The following is a 23351-nucleotide window of genomic DNA, read 5'->3' on the forward strand; positions in this document are numbered from 1 at the left end:
AGCCATTGCAGCCATTACATCCATTATTGCTGTTACCCGCCATGTTGCAGCTAATATGGCCCATCTTGCTGTGACGCCATTTTGAAAGAGACTTTGATGCTTTCTCTAATCGAGAGAAAGAGACTTAAATGATTCTTACCCTAGAGACTTTAACTTTGATTTGTCCCTTTGCATGAAGTAGTAGTTTATCTTGCCGCCGTGAGGCAACTGCCCCGTCCACCCCTGCCCCTTTGCCCCGTCCCATGCTGATCGAGAAACGGTACCTGTGAGACGAAGACTTCCTTGAATGCTGATTGTAATTGGTAAATATGAAAGGAAATTGTACAATTGCATTGTGTTTCTTTTAGGTAACCAACTGCTGATTTTTTTATAAGAGCCCTAGTTAGGAGTTTTCTAAATTAATGTTGCTAAATTGTTTTGCATGAAGTCCCACATGCCGATGCTAATTTGAGGTTAGATGAGGATTCCTTTTGTTGCACGATGCAATTTGAGACCTTGCTATGCTGACCAATGTATGCAATTAGCCCATTACAGATTATAGTTCTAGTGATTTGCATTGCTATTATCGAATGCCTTGTTATTCAAATGCTGCATAGATTGCACCTGTTTCGCCGTTATGGACAGCTATTAATGTTCATTTACGTTTATCATTTGGTGTTGAGACACATCTATATTGTGCTAGCTTTGTTAATATAGGGAAATAAATTCACTAACTTTGAATAAACTGGTGTGGTTATTCCTGACTGAAAGGTCAGGGTTCGCCGAAATGTATTCTGGATTAATTGTTAAGTGTTATGTTGATCAGGGTATTGCTTATGTTCGTTATTGATTTTCGATTACATTAAGTTGGCTGGTCTCGGGTGAAGAGAGTCCCACTTAGCCAAAAGATTCATCGGCCTAAAGAGCGTCCAAATACAGGTAAATTATTAGTACGGAACGCTCTATCACCACAACACAATGACCTGAAGGGAGATTATGCTAGAAAGGGTAGACTAAAGCAGACTGAGGGAGGAAGAGGATTAGAGACACAAAGTCCAAGTCAACACCAACATCACCTCTTCATCAGCAGCAGATGATTGTATTTAGCTAGGTTCAAATGAAAAGGCGGAAGTAAAGGTAGTGGTTACACAAGGATATCTGTTACAAAACCTTTTAACTCATAAGCTCCCAATTAAACCTAAAAATGAACTCTAACATTACCTGTAATGCTCTGGTGCAGGTACTATCACAAGCCAAGCTTCTTTAAGAGAATTGAACATTAGTCCGAGCAGTATGTTTATAGCAAGGTAGACTAAAGTCATGACATTCATCACAATCCAGTATTTCTCCCCTTTAAAATGTGAATACAAAGCAGCAACAAGAAGATTAAATCACATCAAAAGTACTTTAGAGATGTGTAGACTATTCCTAAATATTTTGTTAAGGAAAACATGGAGAATTGCTATGTTAAAGAAAAATAATACAGAGGGTTTTGCACAAACTGCTATTTAGGTGCCATATCCTGGCCTTTCCATAACCTCTGAATAACAGACATATGCAGTATATTTCTATGACGACGTTGTCAGTCCTTCCTGGAGATCTTTAAATAAGATAGAACATCCAATGGAAGTTCGCTATAATGGTTAGAACTCCCAGCCAGATGCACCCCCTCCCCAAGGAAGCAACAGACAGGTACACCACAGAGTTTGATGAATGCTTCTGAAACATGAACGAGCAGCTTGAGTACAAGCTTCCCTCGCTCACTTAATAAGTACAAACTACCATCAGATGTGCAAGTGTGTGCATGGATGTGTACATATGGATGAGTCTTGCGTGTGAGTGTGCCCGGATTGATGTGTATGTGGATGGATGTGTGTAAATGACCTTGCTGCTGCAGTGGTTGGAGCTGTTCCAATCATACACATGCTTGAGCTGTAAAAAGAGGGTACTCACTTTGAAGGACATGTACATCTATCTGCTGGGCAAAGAAGGTTGATAAACGCCTGTGAAGTGGAAGCCGAGCTACTGAATGTAATCAATATTCCTGATACTGGTCAGTGACTTGGGGTTGTCATATGTGCACGTAGGAATCTTACCACAATAACAGAAGATTCTACAGTGACAAACATAATGTCTTTGATATGACACTCTGAGTTGGTCACTGCTGGCTGTAGGAGAAGCTCAAATAGAAAGAATAGCAGAGAGACATCTCAGTATGATTTATAACATGTACATTCCATTTAGTCACACATGCAGCTGTGACTCCAGCAATTGTGTTACCCATGTGCTCCGATTTATCAGGACATTCACTATTTACAGTGCATCAGAACAAGAACATGAAGCTCCATAAAAAAACAATTGTTGGGATGCTAATAAAGTGTCATTAAAGGTACCTATGTTTGCTGCTATTCTCAGAGCAGATATAGAACCACCACAAACAATGGCCTCTGTGACCCACTGTCACACTGCAGAGACATATGGGTGAAAGTCCACGCAGAGTCAAAGGGAAGCAGGTGGTATAGTGCAGGGGACTTTGAAAACCCAACTTGGCATGCAGATCCTATATCTAATACTTTCCACAAATATAAGAGGATTCAGATCGAGAAAAACTGATGCTCCAGTGGGGAACACACATTTAAAAGCCAACTTCCGTTGCTGAAGCACTGTTTCTCCAGTGTCCAAGCAGCACACTCAAGGCCTGATAGGAGTATGATGGTCCAACATTGTGTGTTCATCGGATCATTACAGTCATCAGCTCAGGCAGCCACTGCTTTAAGTGGGATTTAAAAAGGTGGGTGGTCTCTGGGAATTCAGCAAATACTTTTAACTAGGAATACTTTCTGAAAAGGGTTAGCCCTTGTAATTAAGAGTGTGATTTAAAAAAATTAAACCTAAAATCCTTGCTTTACAAGCACTCTACCTGGCCAATATTGTGTGTGTGTGTGAGAGAGTTTTGTTATAGTATCCAAACTTATAACACAACATCTGACATATGCCTAAACACCAGCCTCACCTATTGACTTTGCCAATGACTATTAGCAGTATCAACATAATGCTTTTACTGTGAACAATTAGAATTGCAATTTTTTGAATTCTGAAATTTTGAGACTCAATAAATATTGCTAAGATTTATGGAAGACGAGGTGTCGCAATCATTTCAGTTACACTTTATGACACTTTCCTCTGTAATCTCTCACTCTGTTAGATACTTACCCCCTTATTCTGCCTGCATATTTCTGAAAACCTTCATCCACATAGCCCACACATCATCTTTTACCTCCTCATACCATCTTATCCCTTTCTTCTTCTGCACATACTTCTGTTCATCTCCTCACTTCCCCATCGTCCCATACTACCAGCCCCCAACTCTACTTTAAGGACTGCATTGTATTTCCCTTTGGCGCTGTCCTGTCAATATTTTGACAGCTGTGTACCTCCTTCTGACACTGGCAGATAAAAAATCATAATTACAATTGCCACCTATATGGCCATTGCTCTATGTGCTTGAAAAAAATACAGAACGGCAACATATGGAAAAAAGCAAATGCTCTTAGGTAACGTAAGATGAAGTTAAAATAAAATGTAGACTGGGACATCCTTGTTATTGATTACCTCATGCATTGCACGGTCATTGGGACTTCAAATTTCATTTTTGTCTGCAAAAGACGTGATTTTAAGACCCAATAGGGACCGAAAATAAAAATAATAACAATAATAACAGTTTTCTAAATATATGCCACATCTGAGACTGACAGGAGCCGAACAACTTATAGCCGTGTATGCAGTACACTGATGTGGAGTGAGTGTTAGGCAGGGGCACAATCAGATCCGTGCCCTTGGCACTGCCAGTGCTTCACACACATCTTCGTAGATCACTCTGCCATCCAAGGTTCAGTATTAGAAGTGGGCAAGCCACTGAAAGCTGGAGCCAGGCTCGAATCAGATGCCTATTTTTGGCTTATCTCCAGGTCCTCTTGGACCGTCGAGCCCATATGGCTTCTACCTGCCTCCTCGTGCACCAAAAATTAACAAGGAAGCAGTGACCTTTGATGTAAAATTGTGAGAGAACGAGATACCTATCTGGTGGCTGAATTGTACAATATGAAATCAAAAAATCTGGGATCATTCCTGGCCTTCCTGCTTAAACAAATTGTGTGCTCCTAGACAAATATTTTATTTCACCAAGCCTCCTTTTTCTTCATTATCACATATAAGAGTACTTTCACCTGTGTGAGTTTAGGAAGTGCACTGAACAAAAGCCTCTTGTGCTTGATGTATCTGACTGTAATGTTGCTCCTTCTATAATAAGAAACTAGGCCATATCTAGGGTGCACAGAACATAAGACTTGCCTTGTAGTTCACCAGTGACTTAGTTGTCAGGATGGGAGGGGAAGGCATGAATGTTTCTAAGTTCTTGTTTTAACACTGTCACTTTTAATTGGTGTGCCCCAGCTCAAAAACAGTTGTACTTTCCTACCCTAATGTAGCTCTCAGTGAGAATGATTTGTAACACAAAAAGGCCACTAGCTGGAAACATAGGGGCTGATTCATAAAGCCATTTTCCTGAATCAACTTTGCTAGATCAAAAGGCTGAATTACAAACGAACCCCTACCATTGCTAAATCAACTTAGTTCTGCGCAACAACATAATATTATGCAGCAGCAAATCCCTTGCAAGGGCTGAAGAGTCAACAGCTTAGGCGTGGTGCGCCTTGAAACTTTGAAAACGCCCATTAACTTGTCAGCTTGTGGCCATTCATCAGGGGGACTGGAACCCAAAGCAGTCCTGGCAATTTTGTGGACCAGCCCCTGGCCCGAGGGGTTGGGGTGCAAGTGCCAAGTACTGCTGCTTTCGTTACCGGGAGCCAGTTTTGCTGCAAAACTGGCACCAAGTACAAAACAGGCTCCCACCGCTGCAAAACGGGCCCCCACAATCCAGCTTCCCGGCATGAAGATGCGCGGTAAATTGTTGCCTCCAGGGGGAAAATATTTTCCACTGTGAAGGCAAAAAAAATGTTGGGTTGCACAGAGGCACAGCTTTCCCACACTCTTGAGCTGTGCTATGCATACAAATTCCACTGGAAAAATACTAGAACGGAAGAAGTTCTATGACTGTCCCAGGCTCGCGCCTACAAGGTTCTATCTGGCACCGCTTTCATGTGCATTACTGAAACGTTAACCAAATAAAGGCGTCATGCCTCTGCACCTGTGCTTAGGAGTATTTCTAAAAGTGACTCTTGATAATTATGGCACAGGCCTATAGTGTCCTAATCAAACGGAGTAGGATGGACTCAGGTGGCGGTTCTACTCTTAAATTACATTGGGCCGCAGAAAGTAGTTCACCAGACAACCATATTCAGTACACATTTTAACATCCTTATGTAGCTGGCAGGTTGAGAGGCTGTGGGCCTGATTCACAAAGGTAAGCTTACACTTTTATGTACGTTTATTCTTCTTTTGGTATTCACACACTACAGTTAATAGTAAGTTTACTACTGCAGAGACTCCAGGGTCAGGGCAGAGAATTCTGTACACCCCAGGCCAGTCCCATCGTTCTTTGTGCTAAGTTCTCTGCCCCGACTGCTGAGCCTCCGCAGACCTAAATTTACTAATAACTTCTAGTGTGTGAATAGCAAAATAAGAGTAAACTAGACAAAAATATAAGTTTACTTTTGTGAATCAGGCCCTGTGCTGGCATTCCAAGGTGTGACAGGCTGATTTACAACATCCTACTACTTTCCTAAAGAAAAGACCCCAAGCAGCAGAATATCAACTACTGATTTAATACCAATGAATATGTGAGAAGCCACTTTTCTTTTTGAAATTAGATAGCCTTCATTTTCATTTTTAGGAGTAAAGCAAACGCACATTTTCGCAGTCTGGATGTCTGCATGTCACGTTTGATTATGTGTTCAATCAATCTGACTTTTTTGTACAGAATGTCATACCAGCCAAGCCACTCTGAATGTTCTGTCAGTGTGAACGAAATCGAGAAGCGCTCACGAAGAGTACCACCCCGACTCTAAATGAGCACATATGGTTATGGAAATAAACAGCCGAGGCAGCCAGCACTGTGATTTGACAGTAAGTGATATGGACATAATTTATCAAGTCTAAATTCGAATCCTTCCTCTGACACAACTGCCACTGTAGAGGATGGCTGAGGCTTGCAAACTTAAATTTCGGATATCTTAAACCTAGAAGGTTGTGTGTTAGAATGTTGTACACAGAAATAAAGTATGACACAACTACTATGTCCTAAATATTGCTTACAGACGCGTCTTACCACTGAGTATAGGTTTTCTGTTATTAACTACAGTGGCTGATATTTTTATAGACACCGTCGGACGCCATGTTTCTTCCAGATAATATTCTGGTAACGATATTACAATATCACCTCCAGGATGGCCATGCCCAGAGGAAAGGTAGTATTTTTTGGCAAATGGGGTTTGCACAACTTTGGCTTTGAAATTTGAGGAGGGATAAAATTAGCGGCCAAAACCAAATTAGCACTGTCTAAGCTCCATAGAATTCGGACGGAAACTTGTAGAGTAATGATGCTAGTGTGAGTATGACTGATATTAATAGAGTCAAACACGTTTTCCAAACAGAATGTCCACAATATTATTTTCATTCAGTAAAAATATTGTACCATATAGGTGCTGGTTTTCTATTCCAAATATTGCTCAGATTTCTCTCTTGTATGTTGATCATCTTCTAACACAGAGTCATGGCAGGAAAATTCTTCTGCAGATTAGTTGACTAGCTGACTCTGGATTCATTTTCAATCCAAATATTTGACTCAAATACCTCTATGTCTATTATGTGTTCCTGTTCCTTTGTTTCTTCAAATATTCCAAGCATAAACTAAAAAAAAAAAAAATATTTTCCTCAACACTATCAAAATATTGATTCCAAGAGATTGGATCATAAACCACGAAAACTTTTCACTTTTAATTTTCTTATTCATCCGGCCATTAAACAATAGAACCACAGTTCAATGGTGAAAGCCTTGCAGATTGTTTATTATGTATATTTGTATGCAGTGTGTTGAATAACTACATAAATTATAGTTGTTTTTCTAATCAGAATTTCCTTCATAACAAATGGATTACTCGCTCGGTCCGTCATATCTATTTCCCAAAACACCTTAATGATTGCAATATCTGCCAGGCCACACCAAATTATCTGTTTGTGGGATACACCAGAGGCCCATACGTTCTCGCTTCTCACACCTGCCTGCCTCACCCACTTTATCATTTTAAATACTCTGGCATGTGCCTCGCGGAAAGTGGTTCCTGTGCTGCTTCCACCCATCCACTGACTTTATTTCACACTCTTATCACTGCTTCCTTCCGCTCCTTCTGCACCTCATCTGCCTTGCCTTCCCACAGAAAAAACTAAAAGCCCAATAGGGCCACAGAAAACTGATCTTTTTTTTAACAATTCTGCTGAAGTATGTGCAAAGAAACTAGATAAAGGACCAAAAATGTCTACAACTAAGAAATTAAGTAAGGTCTTTAAAAGAGGATTACTGATTCCCCACCGATGACACAAATAATAGAAAGATGAAGTGAGTAACATCAATGTTTAAGTATGTTTTTTAATTTCTTTGATGCTATATAGTCACTATTTCTGTACTCACTATTTAGTGGCTCGAATAATGAACCACTATCTTTATGACTACATAAATAGTGTTGCACAGATAAACACTTCATTCATGTGAAATATTTAGATAACCTTCTCTACTCAGCTTTAATACTATAGAAAAGTGAATAGAACCTTTGAAGCACTTAGAGGCAGACATTACGTGAGTTACACTAATCCTCTCATCATGCACTGGCAGTCAGATTTCCTTTTGCCTGCACCACAGCCCAATCTCTACAGCATGGATGTCTGTTTCTCATAATGGGATTTCAAGAATATATCTTCTCTGCGGAGCTCGAAGACCACATAATTTTAATATTTTGATATCCATTGGACTTTTATTGAAAGGGTTTTTCATTTATTACTCATACATACAAATATTGTACACCAATCAATGTGTGTTCAGCTTCTTCAGAATAATAGAATGAAAGGCTGAGTCAACTTGATCTTATCAGTGAACATTTGCCTATGCTTTTTTTAAAGATGCATTTACCTCTATGAGGTGGGCCTTCAGTGAAGTTGTCACCAAACAGAACAAGCTTCTTTGGCGGTGACAGGTCAATCAATAGGAGGCCATAACCATATGGGCCTCCTATTGATTGATCGAAGCTCTTTTGTTAATATAAGGTGTCAAGTACAATACAAGGTTAATATGTGCTGTCAATAAGCAGCAAAACTATTAAAATTCCATATTTTCTACTGTATTACGAAATATTATATGAAACATGTCTTTCAATGTAGAAAACGGCGTATTTATTTCTTTTTCTTTGTCTGTTAGGTCAGTGTGAGACAATCACCTTGGAACTGTGCATGAACCTGCCTTACAATTTCACAATTTTTCCAAACTACCTGGGTCACAGGTCACAAAAGGAAGCATCTATTAGCTGGGAGTCTTCCCTGTTTCTCGCCTTAGTACAGACAAACTGTTACAAATATCTTATGTTTTTTGCGTGCACAATCTTAGTACCGAAGTGCGAACCTCAGACCACTCAACGGATCCCACCTTGCAGGTAACAACTTGTTTCTTTTTTTTTTTTATTGTTTATTGCTTTGAACTGCATCGCTATTTTGCAAGCCATTATTTACAGGATCAACTTCCCATGTGTGAAAAGAGAAAACAAGGAGGGGAGAGAAAGGAAGACACACCTGGGTGCTACAATTTTCCAGTCACCATTTACACAATATATTAGCATTTACCACAATCTGTATCAATGGGCTTCATCCACTTTCACTATTTGTGTGTAGCAACAAATTGGAAGACAAACAGACTACTGTACTGTGCTGTGGAAACATTGTTTATTCCCGACTATTACCGCCTATGTAGCCTAATTCAAATGGAAAAACCAGTGTTTTTTCCTCAACAGTTTAATTTTCTCCAGATGTCTTCCAAAGCATAATGTCATTTTTTGCAAGGCAGCATGCTGTTATTTGAAGAGGGGAGTTTGAAGTCTTTCTGACTTAGAGCTAGATGAGAGTGGTCTTCATCTGCAGAGAGAGCTGAGCCCAGACCTGTAGGATGACAGTCATCCTTGTTATACATGTAGAAGAGGAAATGGTAAGTACTGGAAGATTAGTAGAACTAAGTTTCTTAATGGAATTATAGAGCTGGAGTTTGTTGTGTTGGTAGAAATGATGCCGGCCTAAGTAACATTCTTGTCAAGCTTGAGGTTAATCAGGCGACCAATAATCAGAAAGCATGTTATCATGAGAGACACATAAGAGAGTGTTTGCTAATTTGGTCTCAAAGAGAAGAAGAGTCCTGCTTTTATGACAGCACTGATTAGATAATACATACTGATTTCCATATCAGGATTGGCCCTCAGTTTCATAGATGGCTTTGAAAATGTTAGGGCCTGATCAAAACAATTTTGGGAGAAAATATAGAACCAAAAAAGTACTTGTGTTTTGCAATTCAACATCAACTTGCTTCTGTTCATCTCATCCTCAAGTGTAAACTCTTAAATTTAATCAAAGTAGTAGCTTAGACCAGTATCATTGGTAGCAAAGTGAAAAGAAAAGCCAATATTCAGACAAGAAGTTGTGCTTTTACTTCACATTATTGAACCAAAAAAGTAGCTTTCCTTAGTGGCAATAAACAGCATTGCGTGCTTGTGACTCCATTCTTGGGTGGAAACCTAAAGTGAACAAAGAAAGCACCAGATCATGAGGGAGATTTATAATATGTTTAATAGCTTAAGTACTCCGTATTGCTGCTGTACCTCTTGCCTGCTGTCACAAGCCTTCAGTGACATCTTTCCAACTTCTCAAAGATACGAGTTAAGATTTTTGGATAGTACTACAAGCTGTGGCCTCTCCCCAATAGCCACTTTCCTGCCCAACCGGTGCCCTTGCAAAATACACCCTTCCGCTGAAACGAACAGTTCATGCCTCACATTACGAAGGGAAGCTCTGCAGTCCAGAGTTACAGTTTGCATTTTAGAGAGGCCCAATTCCCCATTTGCACTGCTTTTGGTGCTAACTGCAAACACTCATCTTGCACAGTGTTACTCACGGTATTGTTGGAAGTGGTATGGGTTGTGGGTGCAACCACTCCATCACCACCCTGACTTTTCTCTCTGTTTCCTGGGCCTAACTCTCCTCCTCAGGCATAGCTGAACGGTGATGGCACGACTGATTGCATGCTGGGTTGTCAACCCCGGGTTTCTTTATCACATTGAACAAGTACTCCTTTAGTTGCAGTGCCTAATTCCTGAATCCGTGGTGGGAGCTGGGAGGCAGTTCTCTTAACATCAGAAGAAGTGGCATATGATCAGTGTGAACTGTACAAATGATGGCCATAAACGTACAGGTGAAAATGTCAGCACCCTCAATGGATGGCTGTGATTTCTCGCTCTATTTGTGAATAGCGTTATTCAGTTGAGGTGAGAGCCCTGCTAGCATAGGCTACTAGAGCCCAAATAAGATGGCTGCAGTAATTTAGCATCCCAAGACAACTTGCCAAGTCTGTGACTGAGGAAGGATGGCTCACCTATTTAAAGTCCCATACCTTGTCAGGGTCCCAGGCAACCCTTTCTACAGAGAAACAGTATCCAAAGAAGCTGATAGAAGATTGCAGGAACTTACACTTGTCCTTATGGAATTTGAGGCTCTTAGAGTCTGTGCAATACCTTTCTCAACTTTGAATAGTGCTCCTCTAGGCATACACCAGAATGTCACCTCTTATATTGAGGACTACCCTCAGCTCTGACAAGACATTTATGACAAATTCTGGAATACTTCACTGTTACTTTAAATCCAGAAATGTAAATGATTGTACCTCCAAAGGAATAGAGAAAGTGATAATGTGCTTTGATTCTGGAGCCAACATAATCTTAGGCTCATCTTTGAAAACCAACAGGCCCCACTCAGCTCTCCCACAGTGTTATGGTGTTGTGGTGAGATCCTTCTTGATAGCTACATTAGGGAGATGCATGCCTATGCACAGTCTCATTTTCCGTGGCTGTTCTGGTTTATGGGTTACCATTATAGGTGAGATCCACGGGGTGAGGAAGTCAATAGTCTCAATGATATCCACCTCGTATAGTTTTTGCAGCTCTTCCTGAACTTTCAGTTAAGGTGGAATGCCACTTGCCTGTGTTGCAGGGCAGTTGGTTGGACTGTGGGATCCATATGCTCCTCCACCTCTTCCCTGTGCAGGCACCTATTGCTTTTAAAGAAACTCTGAAATTCTTCTAGAAGTCCTTGAAGCTCTATGGCATGCATTTGAAACATGAACTGGACATCGAGCAACTCAACAGTATTCCGCGACCCCCTTGGGTCACACATACTTTGGCTCTTCATGCTCAATATCAGCAATGAACATTCAGGTCAATGGCAGGAATTGTGTATGTCCATAGGCATGTAACTTTATCTTGGTGGACTGCAGCAGTAGCCACTTCTCCAGCTCATCAAACAACTGTTCGCCAAATTGATAGAAGCTCCAGTGTTGATAATCATGGTCACTGCCTTTTTCCCAACCAGCACCTGACACCACAGGGCTGAACATGATTTCATGTGGCTTTGATCTATGGCATGTACGATATGTATTGTCTCCCCTTCATCATTGTCCATGTATTCTTTCATCTCTGCCTCAATGTAGGTAATTCCCCACGTGGCCCATTCTGCAGGAGGTTGCGGGCTTTGAGACAACTTGCAGACCTTTGCAAAATGCAATTTCCTGCACACAGCTTCGTGGCAGCTGGGAATCCTCTTAATGGGGAAACAAGCGTCAGAAGTGCCCACAGAGGTCCCAAGCCTTCCTGTGCCCCTCATTCTTTTTCTCCAATGCCACCCTTTTCATGATTTGGCTTACCGGCTCACTCTTGATGGACTCTATATTCCATATGCAAGGCTTTAGCTTTCAAGAGTCCTTCGGATCACGCCAGTGAAAGAATGTCTTGTAATAGTTTCCTTGGTTCATGTAATGTCTCCTCCCTCAGTTTCACTGAAGCACACCATGTGTGATCTGGGCTTTAATCTTTGTTTTTGTCTTACAGTACAGGTGCTGGCCAGCTCTTTGAGCTATGCATAGAAATCGTCAACATATTCTTCTGGGTCTTGGGAGCTTGACTGTCATAATCCAAGATGGCCATGTCCTCAAAGTGGTATCAAGTGCAGCTTCATTGGTCGCGTAGTTTGGGGAGGAACTGTCTCCAGCAGACTCCAAGACATCTTATAATGTCTGCCCCTGGCAGATGAAGGAGCAGTAGGACTTTGTGTTTTTTTTTCTACCGCTGTTGTGGCTAAATGTACATGTCCAGGTGCTCCACCCACAGTTCTTACTTCAGAGCCTGCACAGAAGATGGGCCTACAATGACAAATGGTTAAATGGCCAGCATGATAGCGATTTCAACAGCACTTTCCTTGGCAACTGGGCAATGAGGAGAACTCTAAGTGTCTTGGGTGTCTGTAGTACTTCGTTCACACTCCACAGCATATCGACAGGTTGCCCCACCACCCTTGCAGTGAACAGCCCAACATGTCCTGGGTCACAATTCCTAACATTCGGAGCTGTGTTGGTCCATGCACCTCTAGGAATGCAATAACGAGGAAGGCTTTATATACTGCTCTTTTCTGAAAACGTGCTTCATTGAAAATGTCCTGCACCCTACCCAGCTCATGTAAATGGATCCACCGTCACTTTCTTGAACCCGCTGCATGTGGTGCAATGTCATAATGTTTCACAGCAGCTAAGCTTCCTCTGCTCACCACAGTGATGCAATGCGCTTCACCACACAAGCACCCTCTGGTGGCTCAACTTCGGTACTGCAATAAAATATAGGTTGTGCATACCACCTCTGTGGTTTGTGCTCCCAGTTCAGTGGTGGGTGGCTTCACACAGCACTCAGCAGTGACACCACTCACCTGGAGTGTTATGCTTCTCAACAGCAGATGCCTCAGCCATGCCTCTTTGCACCTCTGCAGTGCTGGCACACCGTGCTCCACCCAACCATGCAATGAGATAGGAGTGACACTGTGTTGCCGTCCTTGGGAGGTGTCCTGCCATATGTCCTCATCACTGAAGTGTAGTGTCATGTTCCGAGCGCAGCAGCCAAGAAGCCTCCACAAAGCACCCAGCATCTTCGTCGCACAATCGGGGTGTTATGCTTTTCAGCAGCAGAGGCCTCTGCCCCACCCGCCTGATGAGTTAGAAGCCTCCCCTGGATGTTGCAATGTAGGAGGTGTGTTTGACCATGTGTCCTCATCACCAGAATAGGAGAGGAGTGCCCATTGTTAGGCGTAATTAAAACTCAATATTTGGTAAAATAACCATTGTTAAGACTATTAAAACGGTCAAGTGTGTGTGTATTTTTGTGTGTGTCTATGTATAAATACCTACTGAAATCAGGCAAACACCTCACCATACGGGACTTAAAGGACCTGTCCTTCACTATTTACTATAGAATATATTAGGGAGATATAAAACCCTCACCTCCCCCACTCTCCCGAAGATAGAATCTGACGTCCGACTTTCATGTTTGTTAAAACCTCTGCCACCAAGAAATTGTCAACAAGTACAAACGTGATGGTAAATCTGCTCGGCATACTTATTTGTCGCGAACATACAGTATTTTAAAATAGAATATGGGGTTAAGCCATCTGCTGTGGAGATCTTTATGTACCCTGCAAGTTATGTGCATAGGAGGGGTGAGATAAGTCTGGTGGCACTTGCAAGTGCTGGAGAGATCTAAATGCATTCTGATCACTTTTCATTCCTCTTAAAATCGAACTGAGGGTTACTGTGCCTCACATCATGTGGCAGGCAGGTCACAGAATTGTAATTTATGCGGATAGCTCTGTGGGTTACTGCCTCTGCTGCACACATCCTGAGCGATGTGAGTTACAAACCTTTTAATACAGCTTACTGAGTTATGAACTGGCATCAAAGAGCTACATACAAACAGCAAAACATAAGTCTAGAGCCTTATTGTTTTTTCCTCATTCCAAGGTTGCTAAAAAGGCTTATTTTGGACAATTAATAAGAACTTTTTATTAAGTGATATATAAATGTTTACTGTGTATGCATTACTTTTACAGAAAGTTTAGAATAATCCATAGTTTGACCTGACATTCTTACGGTGCATACATTTCGCTTTCATAGGAAACTTAGAAACGCAAAACCTGGATTCGAAACATAGTTTATGTCTTGAGTCCTTGTTAAGTGACACGCTGACTATGTTTGCTCCCTGGCGTCAAGGTGCTAAAGCTCCACCTAGGATTGTGGTTTTAGATATTTATTATTACTCCGTTTTCCTGAAGAAAAAAAACCGCTTTCGACTGTACTCCAACAGAATGTATATGTGTTACTTAATTACCTGACTCGTTCAGGGGTGTCCTGTTCTCACATTTTTTTCCATAAACATTAGTGTGACTGATTAACATGTCTACGTTTAATGTTATATGTGTCATATTATTCTGGAATATGTGTTGAATTCTGTGAGGTATATGTGTTGTTCTGTATGTAATGTGTTATATGTATAATGTCATACAAGATGTTAGGTGTGTTGTGTTATGTTCTAGATGTAATGTTAAATTATGTTGTTATGCTCTGTTGTATATAATACTTTGTGTGGTATGTCATGTTTCTACTCTGTAGTGTTATACGAGATGTGTTCTGTTATGTTATGATGTTATATGGTACAAATTATTTTATGTTGCGTTGTGTTATTACGTTGGGTTATGTTATGCATTTCTTGTATCGTGTAATATGCAATGCTGAATGCGTTATGTTTAAGTATATTTATTTTATATGTGGTATGGTATGCGACGTCACGATATATTAGGTTGGATTTGAATGCAGAGGCATGGTACCCAGATTCAGGCAGTAGGAATATGTGATCATGGGCAGAACTGGGCGCTACCCTACGGGAAATCAAAGGATTTGTATGCACACTAAATTCTCGATTACATCTTCTACCTTTACATGGGCATTACAGCTCAGCAGGATGGTGAAATTAGACTTTTTAGCAAATACAAAGCTCAAGAATGTCATTGTGAGTTGGGGCCGCTCCGGTCCCCTTCCTGCCACCTTAAAGGATTAGTAACTAAGATTTAGTGCGGACAATTAAGTGGTGCAAAGCGTTACCTCAGTTGACTTACAATTACTTACAAATTCAGCGCCTGGGTTCCCTACTGAGCCATAAGGGGCGCTATACATGTAAATAACATACAAGAAGTGTGTGGCACTCCCATTCCATGTCAGCACAGTGTTAGGACAGTTACCGTATATAGACTAGGCGTCACCAAGAGTGCAGCTGGACGGGGCTGTGGCTTTACCTTGTACACTGATCTCAAGACTGATTCATTCCCTTCAAAGAAAATGTCACTATTCTGCAATGCAGGAGAGCGTGGAAGCGGTAGAACTAGCTCGAAGTACGCTGTACTGCAGTAATGGGAATTACCAAACTGTGTTTGAAAATACTACACTATGAGTATTTTAGTTCGACTGATAAATGTCCATATTTATTAAGAGGAAGGGCTTTTTGTGTACATTAAAGTTATGGCTAAACCAAAGAGGTTTTTGGCTTGATTTCCTGTATGAGCCAAGTTGTCTAGTATAACTCGGAATAAAAAGTTGTAAACTTGTGAAGGGGCATTTAATCTGCTACCCACTCTACCAAAAACACAGCCACTGTTAATGGGAACCGTGCCTGAGCTGTTTCTTCCCACATATTTCACACTAAAGGCAGCTAACACAATCTTCTGGGTGATAAACTAGCGAAATGCACTTTGCAATGCTGGGCTGAGATTTCACATCATAGCCGCGTCTCATTTAAAATATGCCCAGCAGATGGAGGCTGGATTTATTAGTGACACGAAGCACCCAATATCCATTTTCTTTAGAGGGTACAGATAATAAGTCATTTGAATTCAGAAATGCAGCTGAAAATCTCCTGTCACTCTGCTTTTACGGCCACTTATAATATCAATTCTTGATTCCCATTACCAAGCTCAAACAATAACTTCAGTGAAATAAAAGCACATTAGAAAATGCAGTCCAAGACAGCAGTAATGTCATGGGGTCCAACTCCTGTAAATTATCGAGGTGGTTTAGGGGGAGCTTCATGATAGGGGAAAAGGTTCTCCCCACATCCCGCACAATGTACAAAGAGCTCCGACAGGAGACCTGCACCCAAATCTGAAATTTACAGTAAAGAGCTCAACTAAACCCCCTGTCAGCATAAGGAGGGTGGCGACCATATTTACATTTATTTTAAAGAGTCATGTCATGATGCAGTATTTAAAGATGCTCCACATAGATAGATGTAGCAGGCATATTTGTAGAGCACCGTTTCAAGCAAAGGCGCTATTTGACAGCTAACCGAGTTTTTTTGTAATGTGACGATTCAAGGCCTACATGAGTTTTTCATTTCCAGTACCTCGTAAGTAAAAGTTGATATGCAATTGCAATTTGATTACATATTTCAAGATGCCCGGGATGGCATAACACGCCAGGATAAAGCATCTTTCACTTCTGCCTGTGATCTACATAAAGAAAAGGCTTGACTTACTTTCAGCAATGAATAAATACCCGGGCCGCATTCTAGTTAATCATTTTTATGCTCACTATACTAGTCCAAAAGACAAGGACTAGCCAAATGCAAACAAATAAAAGTAGTCCAGACTTAACTTCCAGGTGAGGTCCCGTCTAGACAGAAACAGAAGCAACCCAGACAGGTTTCAGCCTTATTGGGGCTCCTCAGTGAGCTGGATCTTGAGCACTATGGCACAGTAAGCATGGGACCAACCTCAGGCATACCGAATGAACATGGAACATCTTACTAAGAGAAACAAGTAATGGGTGGGGTGCTTGAATTCATTTCAGTCACTAGTAAATACTTGGGCCCACACCACAATTTAACAAAGTTGAAACCAGTCTGGAGTTTCAACTCATTCCATCTAGAGGGCACCTAGCCTGACAATTCAATCTGTACTGATCCTTGTGGAGCAGGACCAATTCTAATTTGCATGTGGCTAATCTTTGTCTTGAGTGGTACAGGTGAAAAAACAACAAACTGGAAAGCACACTCATTTGCACCTAAACATAGGATAGCTCTCCCCACACTTTTCAAAGAATTTGCAGAAAAAGGTGTTTTGGGACAGTGAACAAAATTAGAACTTCTCAATAGGAGGTGCAAAGTAGTGTTTTTAAAGTCTCAGTAACTATAGAGATTTCTGCCTTATCTGGGATATCATAAATTTCTGATAGAAAACATTCTAAAGTAAAATTCCGACCCTGACAGCACTATCTATATGAGGCTTGGAGCATGTGAAGCTGGTGGTAAAAAGGTGGCTCACCTTGTTTAAAAAAAAGTCTGCTGTTGAGAAAGCCCTATGGCCAACCCACTCATGCGCTGCAGGCATCTTTCTAATTTGTTTCTATTTATGTAAATCACATTCAAAGATGGTTGTCGCCAATGCATGCCAATGTGCACATGAAGATGGCCATCATGGAATGGTCAAAAAAACATTTTAAGATGTCTTGCACTGGACGGACAAAAATTTGACTTTGGACGAGATTCGTAAAAGCAAAATAAAAAGTCTAACCAAATTTTAAAATTTTGACAATGAGGAGCCCTGAAAAGGTCTAAGTTGAACTTGTAAAGCAAACTAAAGTCACATAACTGTAACTCTGGTCCAGGTGATTGAATGAAATGTATGTTGCAACTTGCACGGTTCTCTACATGGTTTCCCCAATATATTTTAATCACCGGAGCACTAACTTCACGAGAACATGACATTTATACTGTGTACTGCTCAGTTCAGTTCAGACTGGTGTATGTGTATCATAAGTAGAATGTTTCTCAAACGGAAATATCATCCGAAAAATATGTGCTATTAGCCAAAACATGTTTTATTTTGTTCCACTTCAGTACCATGTAGAATTAGGTTTAATGTTGACAAACTCTTCAAAAATTAATTTCCCTGCATATCACTCATTAAGCCTCCTCTTGTATCCTTGACAGTGATTCCTAATACCTTTACTCTCTAAACAAGACTTTGACGCAGCTCCTAATCCTCTGCATCCTGTTATAACAAAGCCAGGAACAGAACAAGCTCACAGCTTCTGGCTCTGATATTCTGGTGTCGCCCTAGAAGTCAAACGTGTCCTGAATCGACACACAAAATTGAAGCCCATCTTGGAATGTTGTTTTTTTCTTTTTTAGGAAACCCATTTTCAAGATTTGTGGCCTTGCATGCAAGTGCGTGTTGAGACATACTTTGACACGCAATTGGCAATTTTAAGAAAACATTATCAAAACCAAGGTATCTGTTTGTAAGCCGAGGCCTGATGGCTCTGCCAAAGCTTGCTAGATGTTGGAATCAAAAGAAGCCACATTTTGGACCATTCACATATAAACAGAGATGGTAGTGCAGTAGAAATAAAGGAACTTGAAAGAATTAAGATTGACCGTAGGCGTGAGAGTAAAATAAGGCTTGGCAAGGGATTTTCTCATCAATTAAACAGAATTCCCATTAATGAATTCTTTCTGTTTAGATTCATTGTTAAATAACAAATAGTTTTTGTTTGATGTCGACACCTATAGCTCAGTAGAAAATGTTATCTTAGCGCCACCTGCTTGCCCATTTCTAGCAGGGTAAAATACACTTGACCAAAGGGTCCTTGACAATAGGTGGTGTCAAATTAGTCGCATACGTTTATCCTCCGTCCTGCACATAACAGTGCCGCCTTTTCCTAGTTAATTTACATCCAGTAACACCGAGGGGTGGCTTATCAGCCCCTTTATTTTGATTGACACAATCTTTGAAAAAAATTGTATTTTCTCATTCCCAATTGGTTCCACAGTCCATGCATCAGTAAAACATACCAGGAAGCAGAAGCTGGTTATATAGCTCGGTTTGTTGAGCACGCGCTGTGGGGACCTATGTGAGATCGCCGAAATCCAGGTTTGAATTCTGGCTGAAGTTACAAGACTGTAAAAGTAACCTTGAGATCACCAACGCACAGAGCTATTACATTGTATGTTTCGACTTTGGGCTTGAGTTTAGTCTGACATAACCGTTTTCATAGCTAGCCCTAATAATAGGTCGATTGGTGCTCAAAACATTAACACACAAGCAGGATACACTCGTCGGAGTTAAGACCACTGATTGCCGCATCGACCACAATTTTCCCAAGATACATTTCAGCAAGTCCGACGGGCGGAACTTTATTAGGAAAAATGCCCAGTAAAGACAGATACATACAGATTTCGGTGCAATACGCTCTAAATTCTGCATGTGCTGCCTATTTTCCAAGCCAGAACTCTGCAAAGGATGTATTTGCCACAACCTGTAAATACCGTTGTCTCCTGTGTCAGTTTGTACTGGGGTAGAGTAAATACCTCCACTCCAGCCCACCCCCACCCAATCATGGGGGCCTAAATGTTTTTCGGAATGCAAATTAAGTAATTTGTACATTTTTGAAGTGATGTGAAAGCATTAACAATATTAGGTAGATGTTTTTTCCAGTAAGATTATTCGTGGGTTTTCATTAACACTAGTGTGAGCCTGTTGAGAAGAAGGTAACATGTTAAGCCAGTCTACCTGCTGAATTTTTAGATTTGCCGAAGTCAGACTGCAGCCATAAATCCAGTCAGCAGTGCGTCTACAGAAGTGACTACTAATTGGCAGGTTAACCGAAAAAAGAGAAAATTATAATGCATATATTTACTTCAGTGGTTTACATACCTTTTGGACCAGATGTACAAAGTCAGTTTGCAATTGCAACCCCAGCATGTACAAATCAGGAAAAGTAATTGAAGGGACATCATCATCCCATTCATAAATCAGAAACGAATGTATCAATGGTTTGTGACCACAATTGCGGTTGCAAATCATTGCTATTTTTCAGACACTAAGGGCCAGATGTAGGAATATCCAATTTTGCGACTTGCAAATTGCGAGTCTGACCGACTCGCAATTTGCAAGTCGCAAAATTGGATGAAGAAAGGTGTCTCAGACACCTTCTGCGACTCGCTATGGGGTCGCAAAGACCCACCTCATCAATATTCATGAGGTGGGTCGCAGTTTGCGACCCCATAGCGAGTCCCTGCACTCACAGGGATGGTGGCCTGCTGTAGTCAGCAGACCTCCATGTCTGTGACTGCTTTTTTGATAAAGCAGTTTTTTTTTTCATTTTGCAGCTCGTTTTCCTTAAAGGAAAACGAGCTGCAAAATGAAAACTAAACCGAAACCATTTGGTTTCGTTTTTTTCTGGGTTGGCAGTGGTCCATAGGACCACTGCCTGCTCTGAAAAAATATATTTTTCGGCATTCACAAAGGGGAAGGGGTCCCATGGGGACCCCTTCCCTTTTGCGAATGAGTTACCACCAGTGTGACACTGGTGGTAACTGCGAGTTGGTTTGCTACCGCATTCACGGTCACAAAGCAACTCTGAATTGCGATGCGGTTGCAAATAGGAAGGGAACACCCCTTCCTATTTGCGAGTCGCATTCCCAAATTGCGAGTCGGTACTGACTCGCAATTTGGGAATGAGCATCGCATTCGGCCGTTTGCATGTCGCAAACTGCGTTTTTCGCAGTTTGCGACATGCAAACGGCTTCGTACATCTGGCCCTAAGTTATGATGGTAAGTGATTCGCAAAGACAGACCGTCCAGTTTAGAAATGCAAGTGCAGCACCAGGGTTCTGCTATCCCTTGCAGGTCTCGACCCTTGCAGCCACAGCCAATCATAGTGGAGGTACAAATTGTGACCTGCTTAATTAACATTCGTCAAAGAGATTATTTTTAGTCCCCTGCAAATGAATAACTTGCACTGCAACTTATTAGCACAATGGTCACATCACAAGTTACCTTGACATTTGCAAAGAATTCGGTGTGCAGTTTGCACTTCACTGGTTTGCAATCAGGGACTATACATCTGGCTCTTACTATTTTTTAATAATTTACAAAAATCATTTGGTCTATGTTCAGACATCTATAGTAATCTTAGATATCTGAGCATGTTTCCTCTAAACTTACTCCTCTATATTGTTACAGGTGAGCAATCTGTTTGTGAAGGAGGGAAAACAGCACCACTACCACCTTTGTGTGTGTAAAAGGCCGCTTTATTGGAAACAGGTGCACTCACAAAACAATACCCTTGGCTTCCAGCCTCACAAAACTAAAACCTCACTATACATAAACTCACCTAACCAAAACGCTCCCCCCTCCCCTACTCTATCCTCCCCCCTCCCTTCCCCTTAAACTTGCAGATCTTTAATCCCATCATCCTTAGCCATCAATTACCTTAACAGTCATTTACTGCCGTCTATCTCTCGAACCTGCAAGTCTCCAACCCCTATTGCCCAATTTGTTATCTTTGTTTCCCTGCTGCAGTCCACCCCCTTTCAAATCTGAAATTGTCTTGGCATATGTCCTGTACATCCGTTATCATTATCACGTGAACAGTCTCTGTCTCCGCCACCAGAAAAGGGAGGGAAAATCCTCCCTTTTCTGCCCCCCCAGCCGCCACAGTCACCTTAGTCCGTGCCAACGCCACAAACGCTGCAGTCTCCTTAGTCCGTCCCAACGCATCCATTAGGATTCCTTAAACAACTCTCTTAAAATTTCCTTCAGCTGGAGCAGGTACAATTCCATTCCCATAAAGGACAAGTGTAGGCATCTCTCCGAAAAAACTCCTGATCTTCAAAACGCAAGTCCTTGTGTTCTAAATAGGTAATTCCTTTTTCAAGGCAATACAAACGCATTTCCTTATTGATTTTCCTATGAGCTTTCTCAATTGCACCGGGCCTAGGTGCCCCTCTCCACACCCTGCGAGGAAGAAAAGCTGTCCATACTACGTGGCAGCCATACCACTGCCTCTGAATTTCATACAGGTCCTTCTTCATATCCTTCATAATGTTCAAACCTGTCCTCCGCACCAAATCATTTTCGCCCAAGTGGATGAGCACCACATCAGGACAAAACCCCTGTCCTTTAACCCACTGCAAAGTCCCCAACAACTCCCGCCAAACCATACCCCCTTTTCCTTCCCAACAAACGCGGTACCTGTCCCTTTCCAAACCCAAATTTTCCCCGATAACCGTCATCCGCGCTTGTCTCCAGGCCCACTTGATAAAGGAATGTCCAACGACCCAGATGGAGATGCATCGCACTGCTGGTCCGGGCACTGAACCTGCAGCAGGAAAGAAGAAAGTTACTACTCCAACACATCACAAGCCTGTCTCACATACCTCTTATAGGCATCTGACCACCACCTGCCTAAGGCCAACAAGTCTCCACACTTCCAACCCCTACAGCCTGCCTCCGTCGCCATACCGATCCTAAAGGAATGAGTCCCAAACTGCGCTGCCTCCAACCCAAATACCTGCAACCCTGCCCTTATCACTGATAGCAGCTGATAGGCGGATACTGCCCTGCCATGCTTATGACAAAAAACCCTTCCCCCTAAATCCTGAGAAATAGCCCTCAACCCTATTGTTAGCTGGAGCGGGCAAATACCCGAAAACGGGTCAGCTGCCTAGAACACATACCTACTCCTGCCTCTCTGATCTGTCTTCGATTTCCGTAAATGAAGCCCTACACCCTGTGGTCCAATGCAAACGTCATCCCACTGAATCCCGGTGTGATGCAGACCCCAACAATTTTGACACACGGAAAGCCCCCAAAAACATCCAAGACATAAGAGTGCGAAACAACAAACACTCAGCCTCATTAAAACACACCTCCCTCATTGTCCGCAGGAGTCTTTTCAAAATCTTCAAAGTGATAGGCTGCCTTAACCTCCCACCCTTGTCGTCCTCCGTAGCCCAACCCTCCAATATCCTGTGCCCCAACTCACCCGCCGAAGGAGAAAACCCCCCAAAAAGCTTCCCCATGAACGCAATACCAGCCAGTTTGGCTGCAATAGATACCTTGGACAAGCGGTGACCTACTAAATCCATAATGAAGTTTACTACATCTTCCACCCTGTCCTTCTTCGTCTGCCGTCTCTGAGCCCCAGATCGCAAAAATTCAAACCACGCCCTGACATAGGCTTATCTGATGGAAGGGGCCAAGGAGTTCACCACCAACCGCAGCATCCTCCGTTTCCTATGGTCCACAACGTCGCCGGCATCGCCGTCCTGCATAGTGCCTCATCCGCAACCAACCCATGGAATCTCTCCCACTGCAAACGAGACAATGCATCCGCAATGTCATTGTTGACTTCCGGTATGTGACGCGCCCTAAAATAAGTATCACGGCGCAAACAGTCCAAT

General features: G+C 41.9%; 1 protein-coding gene across 4 annotated transcripts in view; it reads left to right on the plus strand.

Annotated features, from left to right (window-relative positions):
* Positions 1-23351, plus strand: part of CORIN (corin, serine peptidase) — a 1512429-nt gene that overhangs the window by 1164417 nt on the left and 324661 nt on the right. For all 4 annotated transcript variants that reach the window (XM_069201641.1, XM_069201646.1, XM_069201651.1 and 1 more), the window contains exon 11: positions 8405-8636. In XM_069201641.1, the coding sequence (XP_069057742.1) occupies positions 8405-8636 (232 nt within the window). The remainder of the gene's footprint in view (positions 1-8404; positions 8637-23351) is intronic.

This window comes from Pleurodeles waltl, chromosome 1_2 (genome assembly GCF_031143425.1).
Source record: "Pleurodeles waltl isolate 20211129_DDA chromosome 1_2, aPleWal1.hap1.20221129, whole genome shotgun sequence".
NCBI lineage: Eukaryota > Metazoa > Chordata > Amphibia > Caudata > Salamandridae > Pleurodeles > Pleurodeles waltl.